The sequence below is a fragment of the Petromyzon marinus genome, chromosome 33 (assembly GCF_048934315.1).
Source record: "Petromyzon marinus isolate PM22_M1 ecotype Great Lakes invasive population chromosome 33, UKy_Petmar_22M1.pri1.0, whole genome shotgun sequence".
Classification (NCBI taxonomy): domain Eukaryota; kingdom Metazoa; phylum Chordata; class Hyperoartia; order Petromyzontiformes; family Petromyzontidae; genus Petromyzon; species Petromyzon marinus.
This window is the reverse complement of record NC_133699.1, coordinates 2,913,868-2,938,181: the sequence shown is the minus strand read 5'-3', so window position 1 is coordinate 2,938,181 and position 24,314 is coordinate 2,913,868. Positions and strand designations below refer to the sequence as shown.

The following is a 24,314-nucleotide window of genomic DNA, read 5'->3' as shown; positions in this document are numbered from 1 at the left end:
GCGTTGAATAATTGAATGGAGCCTGCACAAAAAAGAAATTGGGCCTACCCTCAGAGCTCGCGACCGGCTGCCAGCAGGTAATCATACCACTACACGTGTGCAGCGTGCATGAATAATTGACCTACTGTGGTCTGCATCATTTGGTACTCATTGCTTACTGGCATGTTTGACAGAATTCTTACGATGACCTTCATAAAATACCACTGTCCCTGATGTTTAATGAATTGTAACTGCGTGCGTATCGGAGATTAAAGGGGGTTTTTGATGCCTTGCGCATTTCATCTCCCGCGTTTAAAGGTTGAATACTGCCAGGTAAATTCTCCACTTTCAAGATGTCAAGCGTAAATAAATTAAACCTTGGACGTCCATGCCATGTTATTTCATATTTCCCAAATGACAAAACTGCACAGCGACTGCTATTGCGAAAAAACGTTTCTTTCCATCGCACACCGGCGACAGTGACAGTTCCAAAACCAAACAAAGACATTTATACCATCCAGTTCCGGCCCAAAACATCTAAGCAAATCCTCGAGTGCTCAACCATAAAGAGATGAAATAGAAAATCACATAAAACATGACAAGCACTTACATGTGCAACATGACACAGTCAGGGGTATATCAAAGCAAAAAACAGAACGTCTTTGGTTGTGGCTTTATCAAGTCCTCTATTCAACCTCCTTGTAACCTTATGCAGTTTTACTTCAGAAGCTGACGTATTAACCACATTGTTAATTATGCATTTCCCGTCTCGCCTACTTGTGAGTGAAGTTCAGGGAGAAGTGGATTAGAAAGCAACCCATCGAATTGGCTCCTCCATATTCCTTTGTGTAACTTTCCACCACTCTGCATCGCGTCGTTTCTATGCTCTCTGAAGCAGCCCCCCCCTCCCCCCTCGCTTGTAATGCATTAGAATGATTTCATCTTCGGCAAATGGTCTCGTCATGGATCATGAACGGTTGCCTAGCTTTGGTTATAGAATGTTGATCGCAATTTTTAAAAAAACTGTTTTTAAATAACATATTACTACACGAGCATTGGCTGGGAGGCCTGATAGGTACACACTGTATATGCATTAGCAAAACAATAATTTACTTTAAGTGAAAGATTGCTCCGTTCTGTAAAGAAGTTTAAGAATGTCTTACATATTAAGTGAGCGGGGTGGAGTGGTGGTGTCGCAGTGGAACCTACACTGCTGTATGAACTCAGTGACCAGAGTTTGATTTCAGACAGCGGTTAACATCAGGGGCGAACGATATTTGAACCAGTCCTGGGCCCCTGCCTTCACCCAACTGCACTAAATCATCGTGCTGAAGTATGGCCAAACAATCTCTAGAACTCGTACAACCACTTCATAAAGCACTCGATTGCCAAAGGGCTATAAATAATAATGATCATTATAACGTTTGCACATGTGAGACTAATATAAAGTGGAATAATGGATCCCTCCTTATCTGATTTACCGGGTGTCACAGTGGTTAGAGGTCATGACCCACGATGGCAGGGTTGAAAGTTCAAACTCCAAATGAGGGTCTGCTCAACGCATCACTCCCCAAGTCAGTGACACGAGAATCACTTTTGTGGAGAGACAATGGTGGCCCGTTGCATGGAAAAACTGTCCCCTGTCATGGAAATGTGGAATTTCCACCACTGGCTCAGGGTCAGGAAAAGAGCACATCAAACCATTGGTGGTCTGTGCAGATGTACAGTACTTCTATACTTTACTCATTAACTTGTTATATATGTATGCTACTTTTTACTTTTACTCCACTCATTTACTTGTTATAGGCAAGCCAGCTGATGTACCGAGTTTACAATTAACTTTCAATCCAATCAAAGTATGTTTATTTCAATAAAAGTAACTTGAAAGATCGATACAGTGGATACAAATGTATGTTTCTCCCCAAAAAAGTATTCTACTTGTGAATTGGATAGATATTTATATTCTCCTCCCTTCAGTTTATTTTTCTACAGATGAATTTAGCAAGTGAGATTTAAGTTGAAATAAGCTACACGTGCCAGATTCTATACAATCACAGACGGTAATGGTCAGGGTGCTACTTGAAAAACAATGCATCAATCAGAGCACAAGATACCAAAGGTGACTGTGAAAGAGAAACAATTCAATATTACACAAACAAATTACTTGTCACGATGAGCTGGCAGTGGCTCACAAACAAATCTAATTTTTATTTTTTTATTTAATAACACTGTGGCCTTAAAAAAAAAGAAAACACAGTAGGTGAATATTCTTAGTTTTTTCGGCAAAGTCACGTTGAAGAGAAACAACAAAATAACAAAATATATATAAAACAATAAAAAATTCTCACGACGTTTCGACCATAACTCAAACGGTCATCATCAGGTGTGTCGGTTTGCATAAATTTATTTTGAAAACGGCATATTTATTTATATATATAAAAATAACGTTTGCGTCACGCGCAACGATTGGCAGTTTGCCAGGACTAGTCCATCTATTTTTTGAAAAGAGGAGGGGGGAGACGAAATTTGTTTTTATGTATGCTGTCTGAAAGGCACTGTAAGCGTGAACAATCAATCAAGAACTGAAATGATTTATCAAATCTTTCCAATGATTGCTAAGATAGAATCCATCTTCTCGGTTGAAATTGTCTCTGTGTTTGTATATGTGGATAGCCTCATGAACGAATCTCTCATGGAAGCCAGATGGCTTACAAAGAACCTCCGTCTTGGAAAAGTCAATGGCATGTGAGCCTACTGAATTAGAACAATGATCTGCTACGGCCGAGGTGTTGGTCCTACCGTGTTTAAGGTCTGCTTTATGTTCACGAATGCGGTCCGAGATATGGCGTTTGGTTTCTCCAATGTAACTACTACCACAGAGGCAACTTAGTTTGTAGACACCAGGGTATTGTATGTCCGGAATCACATCTTTTACAGACGGAACCAGATCACGGATTTTATGTAATGTGTTGAAACGGACCTGGATCTTGTGTTTATTCAAGATTTTGGAGATCTTTTTTTTGTGATCCCAGCAATGTAGGGTAAAGTGATGGTTTTGAAAGGCTCCTCAAGAGGGTTCTTCTTCATGGTTTGAGTGATAGCTTTGCGGATTGTATAGTCGGAGTAACCATTAGCCCTAAGAGCCTGGTGTACGTGCTTGAGTTCACTGCTTATGTGTTCCTGGTCGGATATGCATTGGGCTCTATGATACAGAGTCTTGATGAGAGAATTCTTCTGTGATGGATGGTGGTGGGAATCCGGTTTCAGATAAGCATCCGTATGGGTAGCTTTCCTGTAGACAGAGTGGCTCATTGAACCATCAGGTCTCTTTTTAATTAGGACATCCAAAAAAGGTATCTTGCCATCTATTTCGACTTCCATGGTAAATCTGATGGCTGGGTGTATGGAATTGATGTGGTCGAAGAATTGGTCTAGAGCAGGCCGGCCATGTGGCCAGATGACAAAAGTGTCATCCACGTACCTCTTCCACAAGGTTGGGCGTAGAGTGGCAGTCTGGATGGCGTCAGTCTCAAATTTCTCCATGAAAATGTTAGCTATAACTGGAGAAAGGGGGGAGCCCATTGGGGTGCCCTCAGTTTGTTTGTAGAAAGTTCCATTCCAAGTGAAGTATGTATTGGTTAAACAGTGTCTCACCAGGGGGGGTACCTCAGCGTTTAGTCCTTGATGAACCAAGTCTTCAATGATTGCAATGGTGTCAGGTACAGGAACCTTGGTGAACAAGGAAACTACATCAAAACTGACAAGCAGGTCGTCTGGGGACAGGGAAATACCCTTGATTGTTGATACCAGGTGAGTAGAATTTTGTACCGCAGAGGTGGTCTTTCCAGTGAAAGGACGCAGGATTTCAGACAAAAAACGAGCTAGTTTGTAGGTGGGGGAGCTGATAGTAGAGACTATGGGACGAAGAGGTGTATCAACTTTATGTATTTTTGGTAAGCCGTATAATCTTGGTGGCCTGGCAGCAGAAGGTTTCAACGAAAACCGTTTAGATTGATCAATTAATGCGGTTGAATCAGAAATTATTTTGTTGGTTTGTGTGACGAGGCTGTTGGTGGGATCTCTTTTTATTTTTGTATAACTACCATCGTCGAGTAATTCTTTAATTTTGTTGTTGTATTCTATTTTATCCATAATAACAGTAGCATTGCCTTTGTCAGCTGAGAGAACTACAATATCATTCCTCTTTTTTAATTTATATAATTCAAAACGCTCATCTTTGCTGAGGTTGCTAGCTGGCATCTTAGCGTTTTTGAGGGTTGCAGCGATTTCAGATCTTGCTACGTCTGCAGCGATGTGACCCAGGCCCCTGAGAGCAACGTCTACTTGGGCAATTATATCATTAACTGGTATGTGTTTAGGTGTGACTGCAAAGTTTAGACCTTTAGCTAAAACGGATTTCAGACCATCGGAAATAGAACTGTTACTGCGATTAATTACGACTTTATTAACGTCTAACTTTTTGGTGTGTGGGTCCGGTCTTTTGTTGAAAAGGAGGTTAAATTTGGAAATCAGGTTTTCCTTACATTTGGTCGACATAGTAGCAGCTGAAGAGGCAGTCATATTGTCTACATGTTCCCAATCCGATGTGGACATTATTGCCGTCAATGATAAGTGTGATTTGTAGAGTGTCTTGTCTAACTGATCTAGTTCTGTGCGTATAAGTCTGATTTTTTCTGAGATAAGAGCTAAGCTAGTTTTGAAAAGAATTCGTTTCGCATTAGAAGAAGTTACAGTAGCAGAGGTGAGTGTAAATGCGATTGGTATTACCCCAGAGTCGCGGCATCTCTTCAGGAAGGTGAGAGACTCGATCAGCTGAGCTTTCTTATCCCGGAGTTTGTTGAAGGATCTTAAAGTTATGTGAAAACCCTCCCCGTAGAGGCGATTAAATTTTGATTTAAAGCTTTCGTGACTGCAGTAATCCATATTCTTAGTTTTTTCGGCAAAGTCACGTTGAAGAGAAACAACAAAATAACAAAATATATATAAAACAATAAAAAATTCTCACGACGTTTCGACCATAACTCAAACGGTCATCATCAGGTGTGTCGGTTTGCATAAATTTATTTTGAAAACGGCATATTTATTTATATATATAAAAATAACGTTTGCGTCACGCGCAACGATTGGCTGTTTGCCAGGACTAGTCCATCTATTTTTTGAAAAGAGGAGGGGGGAGACGAAATTTGTTTTTATGTATGCTGTCTGAAAGGCACTGTAAGCGTGAACAATCAATCAAGAACTGAAATGATTTATCAAATCTTTCCAATGATTGCTAAGATAGAATCCATCTTCTCGGTTGAAATTGTCTCTGTGTTTGTATATGTGGATAGCCTCATGAACGAATCTCTCATGGAAGCCAGATGGCTTACAAAGAACCTCCGTCTTGGAAAAGTCAATGGCATGTGAGCCTACTGAATTAGAACAATGATCTGCTACGGCCGAGGTGTTGGTTCTACCGTGTTTAAGGTCTGCTTTATGTTCACGAATGCGGTCCGAGATATGGGGTTTGGTTTCTCCAATGTAACTACTACCACAGAGGCAACTTAGTTTGTAGACACCAGGGTATTGTATGTCCGGAATCACAGTAGGTGAAGTTTTGGGAAATATTGCTCTGCGACAAAGCGAATACATTTTCCCTTCTTCAAAAGACATAGATGCATGTGCTATGAAGAAGAGCCATTGCACGAAACATCACCTCTTATATTTTTTTACCCCTTTTAAGCCACAGTGTTACTGATGAAAATCAGAAGTGATACTACTACAACACAGGTTTTGGCGGTGATGCTCTTAAACCCCCCCTGATACCCTGCTGTCGGCTTATACTGTGACATCATGGGAATAACACGCGATAAAACCCCAAAAAACCTGTTAGATAAATTGCATTTTGGGAAACATGACTGAAATAAGCCATGCTATCACCCCCCCCCCCCCCCCCCGCCTTAACATTGTTTCTCCCACTCCAGCGGAGCCATCCAGTTCATCTCACCCTGAATGTTGGCTTGTCGGCATGAGAGTCATCAGCCACAGCCAGGTGGTCCAAAGAGTCCCCGACAGCTCGAAGCAGCCCCACTTCCAGCAAGTGGCAGCAGAGGCCCACCGCGTCGCCGGGCATGGCCTCACTTTGGATGCCTGGCCCGCCTGGTCCGCCTGGACCAGCTGGGCCACCCAGCTCCGTGGAGCCCGTCACAGCGAAGGTGAGAGCCCCCTCTCCGAACGGGGCATGGGACAGCCAGTCCAGCAACGTTTTACCTGTATGCACACGCAAAAAACAAAGATCCCCCGCATATCCTTACAACAGACTGTTTGGGGGCAAATGCTGTTGGCGAGTAGTGCCTATGAAGGCCGGCAAGGCCGACGTTGTGTCTCCCCAGTGTTGGTGTTTACTCACCATACCAGGTATTCATTTGAGGCCGAGTCGACCCAGTGGAAATCCAGGAGCAGTTCAAATATACAGCACTGTTATTGGTCGTGAGTGGAAATGAAGCTCAAGTGAACAAGTTTGTAGTGCAGTATGCTAATCACTGCACTGCTATGCTCAAAACAGCAGAAACCACAGCCACCATTCTCACACAGTGGTGGTGACATCATCACGGCGCCAGTGCCAGGCCAGATGCACTTTGAGGCCGCGTGAAGCATCGAAGGCAGGCGGTTACGGGACACACCCAGGTACCATGGGTTGACTGAGATGACTGGCAGATGCACCGGCTCTACCCCCCTATGGTGCACGCAAAGACAAAGCTCCTGCAGTAACGCCTTAACGGAGTGTTGGGGCAATTGCTATTAGCGAGCACCTATTAAGCCGACGTGGCACGCGAGGTAGCCAGAACCACGCCCGGCCGCCTGTCTCCCAAGTGGCGATGTTTACACACCGCACCAGGTACTCATTTGAGGCTTAGTCGACCTAGGGGATGCCCAGGGCTGGTTTAGATAATCGTCACAGGTGTTGGCCGTGAGCAGGAATTGAACCCGGGTCGCCAGGTTCGTAGCGCGGCGTAGTGCTAACCGTTACACTGCGGTGCACACAGGCACACGCACGCACACACGTGCGTGCACACGCACACACACACACATGTGCACGCACACGCACACACGCGCACGCGCACACGCGCACGCACGCGCACACACACACACACACGTGCACACGCGCACGCGCACACACGTGCGCGCGCCCACACGTGCGCGCGCCCACACACATAAAGAACCCATGGCTTGAACAGTCGACTGGACAAAGCACAGCACGGGGCCCTGGTGTGTACACGTGCAAGCGACGTTCATGGCAAAGTAATGTGTGTACCCCCTGCTATCGACATGCGCGTGTCATACATGTTTGTGTGTGCGTGCGTTCAAGCAGAGTGTACGCCACTTCCGGTAACTCCTAGTTTGAATGTGCACATACAAATGATTTGACACAGACAAGTGTGTATAATAGAAAAACTGCTACCACCTCCGTGGAATTCACCTCATCCGTAGATAAAGTCAAATCATAGGATGAATCCAAGTTGCGGATTAAATAATTTTCTGCAGATCGATTCAGGAGCATGGGTAATGAAAAAGTGTAATCTTCTATTGTTATGACTTAAAGCAGACATACATAATTCAAGGCCTAATGTGTAGTTCGTGCCATAGTTAACATAAATACATGACGTATTCTCTCCAAACGTGTTTCCAGGTTGGAAAAGTTCTGAAGAATCTCCCAGCACGTGGAGGAAAACGTCGAACACCACGGGGGTACACCCCCAAAACGTCGAACAACACGGGGGTACACCCCCAAAACGTCGAACACCATGGGGGTACACCCTCAAAACGTCGAACAACACAGGGGGTACACCCCCAAAACGTCGAACAACACGGGGGTACACCCCCAAAACGTCGAACAACACAGGGGTAGACCCCCAAAACGTCGAACAACACGGGGGTACACCCCCAAAACGTCGAACACAGGGGTACACCCCCAAAACGTCGAACAACACGGGGGTACACCCCGAAAACGCATCACGAAAACCTCCATAATGTGCAGGATTCTAGATTTGAAGCTTTCGTGACTGCAAGGATCCATACTCTTTGGTTCTATTTGGTAAAGTCACGTAGGTGACTTTTTTGTTGTTTTACTTTTTACCTACGTGACTTTATCGAATAGAACCAAAGAGTAATATACAGGATACTTTATGAGCCGTTATACATGGCTAATTTGTTTGTGAATATCCTTTCATCAAAGTACACCTGATATTAGACGTGTTTTAGATTTGTTTTAAACCTTAAATGCTTGCATAGCCACATAATTGCATCTCTCTGACATCTGGAATCACGGGGGTGAACTTGATACATTTCTATATTCAGGAATGATATTATGGATTGTTTCTAAATAGCATGCAACATGAAACATCTTGGGCACCACTCAGGCCTTACAAATTATTTACGAATGCATCCTCTGGTGTATCCGAATGCGTGTTCTATTTATGTGATTACATATATACATAGCATGTATGGTGGAGTTGTAAGCACAGTGGTTATTTAGTGCACTGCTATATGTACCCAGTGAGATGACTTCGTTTCCCAGTCACGGCTAACATCCGTAGCGAGTGATGCGTGAACAGGTTCTGGATATCTCCTTCACCAACTTGCAATGACCAACGTGGAAAAAGTACTGCATGTGGGCCTTCATCTAGCAGTGGATTAAGGCGCGTAAATTCGTAATATTATAACGGTAAAAAAAAGGTTCAGTTGCTGACAAAGGGTGGCAAATTATTTCTGTTATTTATGACAGTATTATGAATAATGTGAACGTTGGTATATCCTATATATTGAAGTGAGTCGGCTGGGTCAGCTAGCCAGAATGTTTAAATTTGTCGACGATCTATGAGAGAACAGATCAATGCACAAAGTGCGGAGTGCATCAATAACCACATAGAAAAATAAATACATCTGAAAGACAGCTCTCAGTTATGAGGAGGGACGTTTTTTTACGGAGCAGCCAAACCTTTGAAACATCGACATTCCTCCTCAAGTTCTGCGGCACGGCATGTAACGATGACGAGATACCGAACAACGCTCGACTCAATAGACAACTTTGTCCATTGACGCGCATCATGCCTTCTCCCTCTGAAAGCCGTGAAAACCAATTATCGCTCCGCATGACGTTACTGCCACAGAATCGCACAACCTTGACTCCAATCCCACGCTCTCTCTCTCTCTCTTGGGCGTCAGCTGAGCGAGGCTCTCTGTGTCTCTTCGCGTGACTCACCCGGGTGCTGTCCTCCTCCCCCACCCCCCGTGGCTCGTGTGGACAAAAAACACCACGCGCTTTTGCCCGCGCATTTTACTGAAATTGCGTTCGCCGAGCGCCAACGCAAAGGCCCCAAGATGCAAAGCTCCCAGCAACAAACAGCGATATTGAAGGGTATAGTAGACAGAGAGCAAGTATAGTTCACAGTTGTAAGACGTGGAGAAAAGATGATGGGAGGAAGGGACCATTAACTCAAGATACTTATAAACGTGATCTAATAATGGGAAGCTTAAACTCAGATTCAAACCTACCACCTCATAGGTGGCAGCTCACCCCGGGGAATCCTCGAAGTGTTATTTCTTTACACAAAACTCCCGTAATTTTTTTTGCAATTAATGTACCCACATGTGCTTAAATGACACACAAAAACCAATAAAAATTGTTAATTAACGGGGTAAATGCAATTGGAATAAACGAATTACGACAAAACCTCCAATACGATGGGACCATGCAGAACGTGAACGGAAACATTTAAATCATATCTGGTTACATGAAACCTAAGTTAAAAATCTATTGTCCTTCCTGCTTTTAGAGACATCCTGTGGCTTATAGAGCACTATTGATTGCACACTGACGAACACAATTAATTGAGAAGGCTTCATCCCACTGTAGAAATGTGTAATTTAAAAACAAAAGCAGCAAACCACAACATTAAATAAATCACGTCATTTTTGCATATTCTTCAATAAATGCATTTTGTTGAATATATGCTGTTTTTATACAAGTATTGGCAGCACTTAATAAATAAATCTGATCATTTGCATTCAAACTTCATGCTGATTCATAAACATTGTCAACACCTCGTCTGGACATTTGAGGTCTTTGTGTAATTTGAGCTTTTCGTGTTGTTGATCATTAGCTCTGTCAAGATTCTAAGCAGATTTGATTCATTTTCACAATTTCAGGAGTAGTTATTAGGAGTAAAGAATGTGTTATTTTGTGTCTAATTCTGCCGTCTCAATGGTATTCGTGGGTTTGTGTGTGTGTGTTCTATTTTTAGAGTTTGTTTTATTATTCCATAAAAGACGGGCATATCTTTCGATTTAAAGATTTCGTGACTGCAAGGATTCATCTTCTTTGGTTCTTTCGGTAAAGTCACGTAGAATGAGAATAAAATAATAAATTGATAAAATAAAATAACACAATAATATTCTCACGACGTTTCGGCCACAACACAAGCAGCCTTCATCAGGTGAAGGGACGAGACTGAAGGCCGCTTGTGTTGTGGCCGAAACGTCGTGAGAATATTATTGTGTTATTTTATTTTATCAATTTATTATTTTATTCTCATTCTACGTGACTTTACCGAAAGAACCAAAGAAGACGGGCATATCGTTGCCACATAACGTGCCCAAATTGTAAATGATAAATTCTAATATGCACAAATGTTACGCATCATTTGCATGACATTATATTTGATGATAGTTCATTACACGTCACCTTTAAAGTGAAATTTAGTCAACTTCACGCATACATTCGTGCCCTTCGGACTGTTAAATTGTCTTAACCAAATGAGTGATTAAGTGTTTGTCAACAAATATTTTTGTTTAAGGCAACGAATACTACTACTACCTTCCCTAAGACCAAAAAGCGTGACATACTAGAACAAGACGATATTAACTCGTCTGATCGAAGATGCAGGCTAAGTTAATTTAGTAAGGCTATTAGAGGCTGAGGTGCACTTAGGAATATGCCACAATGGTCATTAGTTTTACTGCATATGTACATTACAAATATTACTAATTTCAACAATTAGCCGACCACGTAATATCCAGAAACTGAAAAAGTGCAAACCCATCACACCAAGATGAAACGAATAATAGTGGCCTAAATGTGAATGCTTTAGTCGATGAGACAAAGACTGACTAAAATATGAGATTCTGTGGAAATGTTCTACAGAACAATGCTCATGATGACAATGACGCTGCTACTGCTGTTGTCGTTTAAATACCTCTGGTGAAATATATGCTGCAACTTCAGCCCCTGCTGCGCTGCCATCAGCCAAGTGAGTGGAACATAAAATTGGTTGCAAACACTGTTCCGATTTGGGAAATGGATGATGTTCAATTAAAAAAAAACTGCCATGCCACACGTGACACAATGACATATCGTATCGGCTCGTTGAACACTCACGGCTCACAGTCGTGATGTTGCGAGGTCGAATGCTGGCGTATGGAGTTTATTCAGCCCATCATCCCTCTGGGGCGACAAAATGGCTATCACCTCCTGGGAAAGTCAACAGTGGTTGTCCTATTAATGTATTATTTTGAACTTATTTCGCAGCGAACGTAGCTAACCGTGCTAATCGGAGGTGCGGGGGAAGGACAACTAAGCACAAAAAAGCAGTTCTAAAGAAATTAGTTTTAAATCTAGATATAAAAATACATAGCTCCAGTGGGTTCATAATATCGGAAGAGAGTTCCAGACTGCCGCAGAAGCGCATCTGAAAGCGCGTGATGCGGTGAGCGTCCTTCATCGATTGATGAGCCCAAAGCCACTGCGAGGGTGACTGGAGTTCGCGTGATGTTTATGCTTCTTGACAAAATCAGCAAGGTATTGTGGTTCATTTGTGGCAAGCACTTTGTGTGTACTGAGTGCGACCTTATAAGAGCGACTTGCCCCTGCCATAGGAATGTGCAATTTCCACCACTGTCTCTGGGCTGAAAGCAGGAGAGGAGCACAGCCTCAATTCTGATTTGAGCAGCACGTAACTTTTTTTTTAAATGGAAGAAGGTGTATGCAGTTAAAAAAAGATAGAACAAAATACTTTTCTATAAAAACACGCAACAGAAAGTTACTTTTAGCAGCAATGATATTGTCGGACGAATAATTTTCCAATATCTTACGAATCGCAGAGATCATCTATGAATGGTTTGTTAATTACATGCATTGGCTACACTGATTCTCATTAACTGAATCCAAATGTGCTGCTTAAATGCGCTGACTTTTGAAAGTGTGCAGTTACGCACACTTTGGAGTGTTTGTTTGCAAAATAAAGCAATGCACTGAAAGTTATGTATTACCCTACTACTACCGCTGGAAAATAAATTATAATGAAAAAAAACCCCCGTCCGTTGGAGTTTTAATATCCACTGTTACATTCATAAGGGGGGGGGGGGGGATTTGACAGGTTTGAATATATAGACTAGCCTGCACACCTAATTCTGCATCCATACACAAGGCTATAAATATTATACTGCATACCTATCACGGCAGCCAAGTGAAAAACGTGCACAGCCGTAGATTAATAAAAAAAAAAACCTAACATGACAGAGCGCACAAAAAAACGTGCATTAACCCTGCAGCGCAGTTTTTTTGCTACAAGGACGGCATAACACTTGAAGGCGATGGTGGCGGTTAAACTGCCAAAACGATGTAAACCTCAATCGTGGCCACACCAGGCCTGGAGGGGCCAGCTCATGAGGAAGCTGAGGTCCTCTGCTCCGATCGCCATGGCCACACGCAGCCTCCATGCCTCCCGCAGAGCTCGCCAGCCGGGATTACAGGAAGAGTGGGCAGCGATGGTCGCGGGACTGTCTTGCGGGCCCACGTAAAATACACTCCGTGCAACAGCTGTCAGCTTTGCGCACGCATCCATGATGCCAATTCCGAAGCGCTTTCCAATTTATACGCACTGTATTGTAAATATACCAATAATTGTACAATACAGACAGGGCATTGAGCACCATCTTCCCGCAATGCGGATGATGTATTGTGTTATACAGTAAAAAATACAATTAACATACATGTCCCATAACATATGTACAGCAGTGTTATCATATACAGTAGAAGAAGGATATAGGCACACATGTAAAGTAAGCAATGCATCCTCAAATTACACTGGTGGTGGGAGGCCAAATGGAAGCTGGTGATATAATCTCACATGGATTTACGCTCACTGGGTCTGTTTATATCCTGCTTAAGCTGTATATATTAACACACAATATTACAAAAAATAATTGTTAACATTCACTTTTGGAGGCTCCCGCATTTGGGTATTTGGCCAATTTGATTCAGGAATGTTTGGTTTCATGTGTGAGGAATCTAGTGAACCTGGAGAAAAACGTATAAATAGGATGACACTCAAAGCTCTGCACAGATATATTCCAGAACCCATTGATGGACTGGCATGGTCTGGCCATCTAGCAATCCTAAGGCCTGATATTGACCCGGCAGTCTCCCATACAAGCACCAACCAGGATCCACCCAGCTTCGCTTCTGACACGTGATTAAATTGGGTGCATGTATGATAATTTTATTGTCCTGTACTTTTTCCCAAGGTAAGAGCCCACTGAGCTATGAGCTCTTCTTCAAAGGTGACCTCGCCACACATGATCATAGCTCATCGAAGTGGCTTATAAGATCACGTGGGCATTTCTTGCAGCCAATGTATCTCAACGCTTGTTTATAAATGCGGAGGGCAAAACTAGAAGACCCAGAGAGTAATCCACGAGAACACGGGTGGAACATGCAAACTCCAAATTCAAATATACATGCATCATCAGGATTTGGATGCAACCCACTATATCCTGCATCCCAAGCGAGGGCTATGTTGTTGTCAGCTTTCTATATATATGAATGGACTGTATACATGGAAGTGGCAAGATGGTCATCGTGTGGAGCCAGCATTGCTGAGATCCTGGATTTTCATCCGAGTTGCAGCCCACTAGTGATGAAAGCATGTTCTCAAGTCTAAGTGAGTTGATGCTCTCAGCCTGGCCATCAATGACTGCAAAAACAAACCACAACTTTAACATTGGGGGTTTTCACTTAATGTGGCCTAAATGCATTTCTGAGGATAAAAAAAAAATCAGCTTCACGTCATGGTACAAAAAAAACATCATAATGGGAAAATGTAACCCCTCCTGTGTCGAAAAAATAATGTCACACGGAAGGTTGGTTCAGCAAAAGTCCTATGAAAAAAATCACTTGGGCAGCTTATTGGTGAAATTTCCAAATGGATTCTTCATTGCATGGCATGACACCAATAGCACAATTGGAATAACATGATGGGGGGGGGGGATATGAAGAAATATTTTAAAGGAATATATATTGCAAAGCTGCGCAAAATATTAATTGTACTACTAGTACTAATTGTGATACTAATTGTAGTACTAGTAGTACTAATTGTAGTACTAGTAGTACTACAATTAGTAGTACTAATTGTAGTACTAGTAGTACTACTAGTAGTACTACTAATTGTAGTACTAGTAGTACAATTTACCAATAAATATAAATTCAAATAAGTGTCAGAAAAAATGTGTAACTCATTGGTTCAGGATTGTGACTCACAACCTTCGAACCAGTGTTGCAAGTCCTGCAGTTTGATTTAGCCATGAAAAACATTGAATTGGACATCCTTTAAACGTGTGTGATGAAATAAAATGTGTTTTTTATGAGCCATCTCTAGATACATTAATTCCATCCGCTTGTGCATATCAAAGGAAGACCATTATTGCACCGCACCCATCACACGCGATATCTGGCTGGAGTCCTGCGCCCGTATAAGAACATCAATGGAAAAAACAGGGACCGAATGATAATATCTGTCCCGAATTTGCATTTCTGGTAAAACAGTGTTGACTGTAACTGAAAACCATAAAGGGACTCGATGAACAGGATGTGCTTACTGTATATGGTAAATATGAAAAACTGCTATGAATGTGCCTTTGTTAATCTACATACTGCAGCATTAGTAGTAGAGTACTGGCGATTGCTTAAACATACTCATCAACTGTTGGCGAGCATAAACTGCACTATTGCAAATGTTTCAGCAGGCTTTTTTTTTCAGTATTTGGCTAATTTTCTCGAAATGTTCTATTCTATGTTGTATCTATAAAGCGCCTTTCATCAAGGAGCTTAACATTGTGCCGTCGACGTCATAGCATGAGATGGATTATCTATTGGGATTTCTGACAGAGCAGTGCAAACCTTTGTGTTGGAGAATGGCCCACGGAAGTGGATACTACAGAGCAACCTCTGAGATCCCTTCAAGGGGGACCTCTGGTCCACAAGATAGAGGACATAACTTTTCTCCCGCTATGCCACATGAGAGGAATGTTGTCGCATTGCAGTCAATCTGACATTTAAATTCTCAGAAGTATAATTTGGTAAAATTAAGTAGAGAACGACATTTTATTTAAATGGGTTTTCTTGTGCAGTCAAGTTCAATTCTCTATTATTAATTTTACCAGGTGAGAGACAAGGATAGTTTAATTTTAGCAAGAGTGACTTGGGGCATTATTCTGTCAGTACGGGGCGAGAACTGCCATGTATAATCCTAACTGAGTACAGATTTAGCTCGCTTTATGCAGGTTCCGTTTGTGCCATTTCACGTATATGCGGCGAACTTATTTCTACACAAAATGTGCTCTGCGGTTTGAATTCAATCATATGCGGCGATGCGGTCAGACGTGGGACAACGCTGTGTGTGTATTGTGTGTGTACCGTGTACTGTGTGTCTACCGTGTACTGTGTGTGTCTACCGTGTACTGCGTGTGTCTACCGTGTACTGCGTGTGTCTACCGTGTACTGTGTCTGCCGTGTACTGTGTGTGTCTACCGTGTACTGCGTGTGTCTACCGTGTACCGTGTACTGTGTCTACCGTGTACTGTGTATCTACCGTGTACTGCGTGTGTCTACCGTGTGTGTCTACCGTGTACTGTGTGTGTCTACCGTGTAATGTGTCTACCGTGTACTGTGTCTACCGTGTACTGCGTGTGTCTACCGTGTACTGTGTCTACCGTGTACTGTGTCTACCGTGTACTGTGTGTGTCTACCGTGTACTGTGTCTACCGTGTACTGCGTGTGTCTACCGTGTACTGTGTCTACCGTGTACTGTGTGTGTCTACCGTGTACTGTGTGTGTCTACCGTGTACTGCGTGTGTCTACCGTGTACTGTGTCTACCGTGTACTGTGTCTACCGTGTACTGCGTGTCTACAGTGTACTGCGTGTGTCTACCGTGTACTGCGTGTGTCTACCGTGTACTGTGTCTACCGTGTACTGTGTGTGTCTACCGTGTACTGTGTGTCTACCGTGTACTGCGTGTGTCTACCGTGTACTGTGTCTACCGTGTACTGTGTGTGTCGTGTACCGTGTACTGTGTGTCGTGTACTGTGTCTACCGTGTACTGCGTGTGTCTACCGTGTACTGCGTGTGTCTACCGTGTACTGTGTCTACCGTGTACTGTGTCTACCGTGTACTGTGTGTGTCTACCGTGTACTGTGTGTACCGTGTACTGTGTGTGTCTACCGTGTACTGTGTGTGTCTACCGTGTACTGTGTACCGTGTACTGTGTGTGTCTACCGTGTACTGTGTGTGTCTACCGTGTACTGTGTGTCTACCGTGTACTGTGTGTGTCTACCGTGTACTGTGTCTAGCGTGTACTGTGTGTGTCTACCGTCTACTGTGTGTGTCTACCGTGTACTGTGTCTACCGTGTACTGTGTGTGTCTACCGTGTACTGTGTGTGTCTACCGTGTACTGTGTCTACCGTGTACTGTGTGTGTCTACCGTGTACTGTGTCTACCGTGTACTGTGTCTACCGTGTACTGTGTGTCTACCGTGTACTGTGTGTACCGTGTACTGTGTCTACCGTGTACTGTGTGTGTCTACCGTGTACTGTGTGTGTCTACCGTGTACTGTGTGTGTCTACCGTGTACTGTGTCTACCGTGTACTGCGTGTGTCTACCGTGTACTGTGTGTGTCTACCGTGTACTGTGTGTGTCTACCGTGTACTGTGTGTGTCTACCGTGTACTGTGTCTACTCTGTGCGCACTACTCGGTAGGCTGCTGTCTCGTGCCTTTAGTTTCTTCAGTGCGCCATTTATTTTGGATGGCATCTACCGCACGAAGCGAGGGAAGCCTGCAAATTCCTTACAGCCATTGGTCAATGGGCTGAGATCATGAACTCACCACCCTTGAGAACACCAGTTTAAACAAAGGCAGCAGACTGATTATCAACCCCAGGGTCCCAGTGGTGCCAACTCAGCACTGTAACATGTGAGCCACTTTAGCAGCAGCAGCAGCCTTAAATATGATGAAGTTTGAATGCCATGTATTCCAGGGGAAGTTAAGAACACTACTTTTGAATGACAACACTATATTTATAATGTATATACAATTATTCTGAGCAGATTTAAGGAATGAGGTAGGTACTGTCGCAGCGGTTAGCGCACTTCGCAGCGAACCTGAGCAACCCGAGTTCGATTCCTGGCCATGGCTTACGACAGTGGCGAGTGATATCCGAACTGGGCGCGGGCTCGCCTTTCACGAGCAGGCACCGAAAAGTGTGGTGAGGTATGGTCAAACAACTCCAGTGATTGGTACAATGTGGGGAAGCCCTTCATCCAGCAGTGGATTTACAAACGGCTGTAAAACATAATCATGACCATGAACATCCAAGCACACTTCATTAACATTTGTAAAACAACGACCAAGTTTGTATAAAAGGACTTTTATAACATGAGTCGTTAAAAATATTAGCTGTGCTAACGGTTAAGTGTTATACAATATACTACATGCCCGTCTGAAGTTTGCCAATGAACATCTGAATGATTCAGAGGACAACTGGGTGAAAGTGTTGTGGTCAGATGAGACCAAAATGGAGCTCTTTGGCATCAACTCAACTCGCCGTGTTTGGAGGAGGAGGAATGCTGCCTATGACCCCAAGAACACCATCCCCACCGTCAAACATGGAGGTGGAAACATTATGCTTTGGGGGTGTTTTTCTGCTAAGGGGACAGGACAACTTCACCGCATCAAAGGGACGATGGACGGGGCCATGTACCGTCAAATCTTGGGTGAGAACCTCCTTCCCTCAGCCAGGGCATTGAAATTGGGTCGTGGATGGGTATTCCACCATGACAATGACTCAAAACACATGGCCAAGGCAACAAAGGAGTGGCTCAAGAAGAAGCACATTAAGGTCCTGGAGTGGCCTAGCCAGTCTCCAGACCTTAATCCCATAGAAAATCTATAGAGGGAGCTGAAGGTTCGAGTTGCCAAACGTTAGCCTCGAAACCTTAATGACTTGGAGAAGATCTGCAAAGAGGAGTGGGACAAAATCCCTCCTGAGATGTGTGCAAACCTGGTGGCCAACTACAAGAAACGTCTGACCTCTGTGATTGCCAACAAGGGTTTTGCCACCAAGTACTGAGTCATGTTTTGCAGAGGGGTCAAATACTTATTTCCCTCATTAAAATGCAAATCAATTTGTAACATTTGTGACATGCGTTTATCTGGATTTTGTTATTGTTATTCTGTCTCCCACTGTTCAAATAAACCTACATTAAAATTATAGACTGATAATTTCTTTGTCAGTGGGCAAACGTACAAAATCAGCAGGGGATCAAATACTTTTTTTCCCTCACTGCATGTAAAGTACAAACGTTTCAACGGTGACATTTTGCAAGCCGCTATCCTAGCACAGTCCCCATTCTGGCGTGACAGCCCACTCGCGGATTATAAAGAGCTTTAACATGTATAGTTGAGCAGCTTGAAGAATTTCTTCCCACCAAAAATGCACCAATTTCAGAGCACACCACCTGGTCTGCACTGATAACTAAAGCCCTAAGTAAATGGTGCGTGGCTCTGACTGTCTCCTTGGCGCATCCTCTACCTTGCAAATGCTATTCATGGGCTTCTGGAACCACGAACAAAGTTTTATATAAAGGATATCTGAGCCTCACCATCTTTTAAATGTCATTCATGGCTTCAATTATTTCCCCAAAAAATTGCCAAGTTGTTTTTCTTCCGATTTAAGGCAAACATGATATTACAGCGTGCGCTGAAGCTCCTCTTACTGAAAGCTGATTTTGTGGTCACAAGTGGAGGAGCCTATTACCGTATCCACATTCATCCATGCAAATAATGTATTTTATCCGCACAGCAAAAGCACAGATAAATGTGAATAGGTTGCATATTCCACCACTTATGGGTGACTTCCTATCCTCATTGTGGCACAGATAACAGGAAGAATTTAGTGCATTCAAGTGATTGCCACACATCAATCCAGGGCCGTGAGAAGTAGCGCATACTAGGGTTGTGGATGGCGTTTCTCTGTAATTATAGTAACACATTTTATTTTCATGGATTAATGATTTTTTTTTTAAATCGAGTGGGTGCTCATTGTAAAAAAGATTTTAATGATCATTTCTGCAAGGTCGGAAGAAGCGTGATAATAATATTAATTACAGATTCGTGGCTATGGCTCATTATTTTCCCCCGCACAATTGGCGTGCAGCAAAGTGAGGCAGGCACGATTGTAATGTGCAGTCCCAAATCTGAGAGAAGCGGTGGTTCAGTGGTTGAGTGCACTGCGCTCTGAAATCGGCCACCTGAGTTTAATTACCGGCCACGGCTAACATCAGTGGGGCAAGTGATATCTGCGATATCCTGAACCAGGTCCACACCTCTCCCTCACCAACCTACATTGACCAGCACGGTAAAGTATGGTCAAACAACCCCCACTATAAACAGTGTGGTAAGACCTTCGTCTAGCAGGACATTGACAAAGGACAGCGAGTTCAGAGTTCAGTGTCCCAAATCAAAAGGTTTTCATTGCTATATTGCTTTGATCACAGTGGTAGATGGTTAGGGGCACACACATTGATGAATGTTAACACGAATTGTGAGTTTGAGCCCCTCGTGAAATAAAAAACACATTTCGGATGGACATGCACTGGTACAATAGTTCAGGATGTGTAATGCAGAAGGGTTGTTTCGCAAACGTTGGTGGCATTGTGAAGGCCTCACATCATTATGTATGACCCTTGACCCCAACGCACTCTGCCTCACGCCTCACAACAACCACTTCCCCTCCCACATGAAAGAGCTTTCTTCCACAACCCTCTTGACAAATGAAACTTAATCTTATTACTGGTGGATAGTCAAGGCGGCCTTCCATCTTCTGCTTTAACAAAGACCACTGAAGCAGATGCTTATCTTGCCTCTTATACGTCACAGAAAAACAATAATCCATGACCTTACGTTACGTGATCGTAGAGAGATGTGTGAATTCATCTCGTAAAGCTTCAGAGAGACAAAAAGCCACCACCTTAAATTAGAGCATGTGATCATAGTGAACATGTGAATACATCTCGTGAGCGGAGAGAAACTGGCTGATGTGGGAATGCGTGATGTAACAAAAAATATATATTATTTTGGGTTTCCACCGAGCACTTGAAAGCAGTCCTGTACATAAAGTAAACCGACAACTAGCCCAGCACAAAGGGAAAAGGGCTGCCCTTTTCAATTTGTGACACGTCATTAAAGAGCCTTTAAACCCAGAGGGCCAGGGAGATGGGGAAAGTATGAAAAGAAATCCCTCACTGTGCCACCCACCAATTGTACCGAGTCAAGGATTTATGGCAGAAGCGTAAACAAAACGAAGATTTGCTTTACATTTCAACAAAGCATTGGATTAAATGCATTCTTGTAAGTACTTTAATGCCCACAAATTTACCACCTTTGTAATTCAAGCCTCACTGGTTGCCATTACGTGGTGTGCCTACTGCCGCTGTGTAAGGAAGCCCTGCCAGTCTCAGTTGGGGGGTTGTGAGAGAACAAAAATGTGCGTGTTTCTTTTATCCTCTCAACTTGCTCTCCTCTCACGCCTCTTTTTTTTCTCTCTGTGGAGTTCAGCTCAGAACCAACTTGCAGTGCTGACCACTGCAACAGGTCTCCCCTATTAATGTGCGCACAGTTAAATCGCATGAATGCGCCATACAATAAACACATTTATGCCAGGTTACCACAACACTGCCATTAATGTTAATAACAATAAATTATCTCGCAAGCTTCAGAAAGACAAAAAGCCACCACCTTAAATCACACGATAATAAATTACAGACATTCTCAATCGGCCAATGGCAAGGCGTCCCCATGCTGTGTCACTTAAGGAAGTTTTTTTTATTTTACCATACTCATCCACGGTGATCAGTGCGAGTTGACGAAGGTGGCACAGGGTAGGGCCACCATGTTTGTATGCCACATGCAAAAGTAAAAAAAAAATACACAACACGCCCCTCACCAACCCATTCAAGCCTCAACTGCGCACACCCCCCCCCCCCCCACCCACAACGCCACTTCAACGACTCATCTTTTACACACGAACTTTTCAGAAGCAGGCGCAAAAACAAAACAAACCGACACAACACAAGGGCAGGTTAACAATACCTCACGGACGGGGCACGACACCCCACTGTGCTCACCTGTGAAAACGGCGACGGTCGGCGACGAAGGCGTCCGGCCGTGGCCCGCTTCGGGAGAGCCGAGGAGACTCATGGAACCGGCCCTCCTTAGGCGTGGCTCTCCGCACGGCAGCCTCATCACCTCTTCCGTCCAGTCAGCCGAGCGGCTCATCGCCGCGGCATCCCAGGCCGAGACCAGCGGCTTGGTGGCCGCCGTCATCGCGTCCCTCCATCGGTGCCGATTCTCCCCGGGCCGCCCCTGGTCGCCCGTGGTCTCGGGCCCGGCCAGGCGCCGCTGCAGTAGCGGGCTGGGCGCCGGCGAGGGCACCGGCGAGGAGAGAGGCGAGCTGAGCTGGCGCGTGGTGGTGATGGCGTACGTGGTGTTGATGTGATGGTGGTGCTGGTGGTGGTGAGGAGATACGCGCAGAGTCGAGGTGGCGAGCGGCGTGCCGGGGTGCGGATGCGAGTTTTTGTCAGCGAGTAGCGTGGTCGCGCTGGTGCCGGCCTTAGACTCTCGGCGTGCCCAGGCCTGCTTCGTGTTGCTGCAGTCGCCTTCAAACACAGCAGCATCCAAGCTGGATTTTCTGTGATCCTCAAAAGCTCCCACCACATCCGTAGCACCAGCGTTAGCCAGCAATGATGCAGGTAAGGTGATATGGCCAACTTCTTGCTCTCCATCGAATTTAAACTTATTCCCTTCCACAATTCCACCATTCACAGCTTTAACAGATGGTAGATCACCGACCAAAGGTTGTACATCAGCCACCTCCGTACTTCTAAAATTGTTTCCCATTGCTTTTCCATCGGTTGACTGCAGTTCTGTAACTTCCAGCTGTGTAATGTGGTCTTGAGCTCCTTCACTCAACGGTTTTACTGTTTTCTCAAGTTTTACAGTATCCAAGGTGCCAGACGGCGGATGTGAAAAAGTCGTTCCACCTGCCGCCACATTGGAAGGACTTCTGCCAACAAGATTGTCATCGGATGCCTTGTTGTTGTCATGGCACACGTCATGGTCCGTCGAGCCTTCCAGCGATACATTGTTTGCATCACTGCGCTTTGAAGCTGCTTTGAGTTCACCTGGAATTAACTGCATTTTCATAGCGAGCTGTATATCAGCCAGCAGGTCATCCCCACCCATGAGGCCTTTGTCCAGTCCTTGGTCAAAGTCAGGTGCAGAGTGAAAGCTGTAAGCGTCTGTGTCAGATCCAGAGCTCAGCACGGTGCATTCTCTCTGTAGCGCTGCGACAGCCTTTGGCTCCGTCTTCTCCTTGTCCACCCTGGTGCCGGGAACGATATTACCGACCTGTGCACCGGCGTGCACCGCCTGCCTCCCGCCGCAGACGTCGCCGACGCTGGCCGTGAAATCGCCGCTGTCCTCGGTGTGCGTGGACGATTTCTCGTGCTCAGCTTCCAGGTCGGCCGCAGCAACAGCTTCAGTGCGGCCGTGGGCAGCGGCGGCAAAGACGGCAGCCGCCGATTTACGTTTGCGAATCCCGGAAAAAACGGAGGAGCCCGAGGAGGAGTCTCCCTTCGCTTTCTTCTTCTGCTCGCCCTTGCTGCGGCCGAGCTTACCCTTTTTGCCAGAGTCTTTGTAAGTGGACGCGGGCTTCCCAGAGGCCTCGCCCCTCGCAGCATCCTCGGCTAGTCCCCTCTCGCCGGCACCCTCGGCAACGCTCCCCTTCCTCAGCTTGCCATCCTGATTGCCCATTTCCCTACGCTCACCGCCGCTGCCGCGGCACGCTCGCAGCCGGAGGGCCGCAGCGCCGACGACAATGTTCCCGCCTATCGAGTCGCCATCCCAGGCTGCCGATATCGCGCGCAATTGGCTCACGCTTTCCGGCAACAATAAAGGGGTGGCTCGGAGCCCAACGCCCGGCAGCGGTTCGTCTGAACGCAGGCAGCTCACGCGTAACGAGGCATCGCTCCCTCGGGCATGCTCAGACCCACCGGACCTGGCGCCCCAATCAGAGATCGCGTTTTTGTTCCCGATGCGAGCGCTGTGCTCCGGCGCCAGTGCGGACTGATACGACCGCGTCAGGCACACGTCCCGAAAGCGCGCGTGCAGCGACAGCACCGTGTGATATTTTGCCATGCCACTCCTCTACCTTGGTAATGCTGCAATTTTTTTCGTAATTTACATATGAACATTACACTTCGAGTGCGTGTCCACGTGAAATGTGGCCATTCATTCATCCATAGTCATATTCCTTTGTCCCCCCCCCACCCCACGCATCGGCTTAGGAGCAGCTGGTTATAAAAAAACACAAGGCAGCTGCCACAGCGGAGCTTGTGGGAGGGCGGCCGGAGCAGAATGCTAATTGCAGAGGCCGGCACTGCGGCGGTGTTGTCTAGAACGACGGCGGTGAGAGCTCTCCAAAGGCAACGGACCACCATCTGTGGAGAATGCACAGGGCCAGCATGGATTAAAAAAACAAAAACCCTCCACGCCACCTATGCCCCAAGGAAGGAACACAACTGTGCAGGCGACCGCCCGCGCTGTTTGCGTTGGTTTAACCCCACGCTTGAGTCGAGTTTTTATTTTATTTTTCTTCCGACAGAAGACGGCGCGAATGTATGGCAGCGAACACTGACGCCTGACCATACAAGCGCTCCATTGCCCCCTCCCCGTGACTCCCCCCTCCACCCCAACTCAAACACTCACTCCCCCCCACCCACCCATATTGCCCCGCAGGGCCATCTGCCACACGGAGCATTTTCATCAACCCTCTAATTGATTTACATTACATTGTGTGCATTGCAGCGTATTGCACTACACGTACGCTATACGTACGAGAAGTGAGCACGCACGGCACACGCACTACGCTCGCGATGTGCGCACA

At 45.1% G+C, this 24,314-nt stretch overlaps 1 protein-coding gene across 6 annotated transcripts in view; it reads right to left on the bottom strand.

Annotated features, from left to right (window-relative positions):
- LOC116948314 (uncharacterized) overlaps positions 1-24,314 on the bottom strand; it is a 79,835-nt gene that overhangs the window by 45,454 nt on the left and 10,067 nt on the right. For all 6 annotated transcript variants that reach the window (XR_004403790.2, XM_032964865.2, XM_032964861.2 and 3 more), the window contains exons 3-4: positions 21,496-23,868; positions 5,987-6,249 (exon numbers count right to left, since the gene is read on the bottom strand). Coding sequence is in view for 5 of the 6 variants with exons in the window: in XM_032964865.2 (XP_032820756.2) it covers positions 5,987-6,249; positions 21,496-23,566 (2,334 nt within the window). In the remaining variant the exon portion in view is untranslated. The remainder of the gene's footprint in view (positions 1-5,986; positions 6,250-21,495; positions 23,869-24,314) is intronic.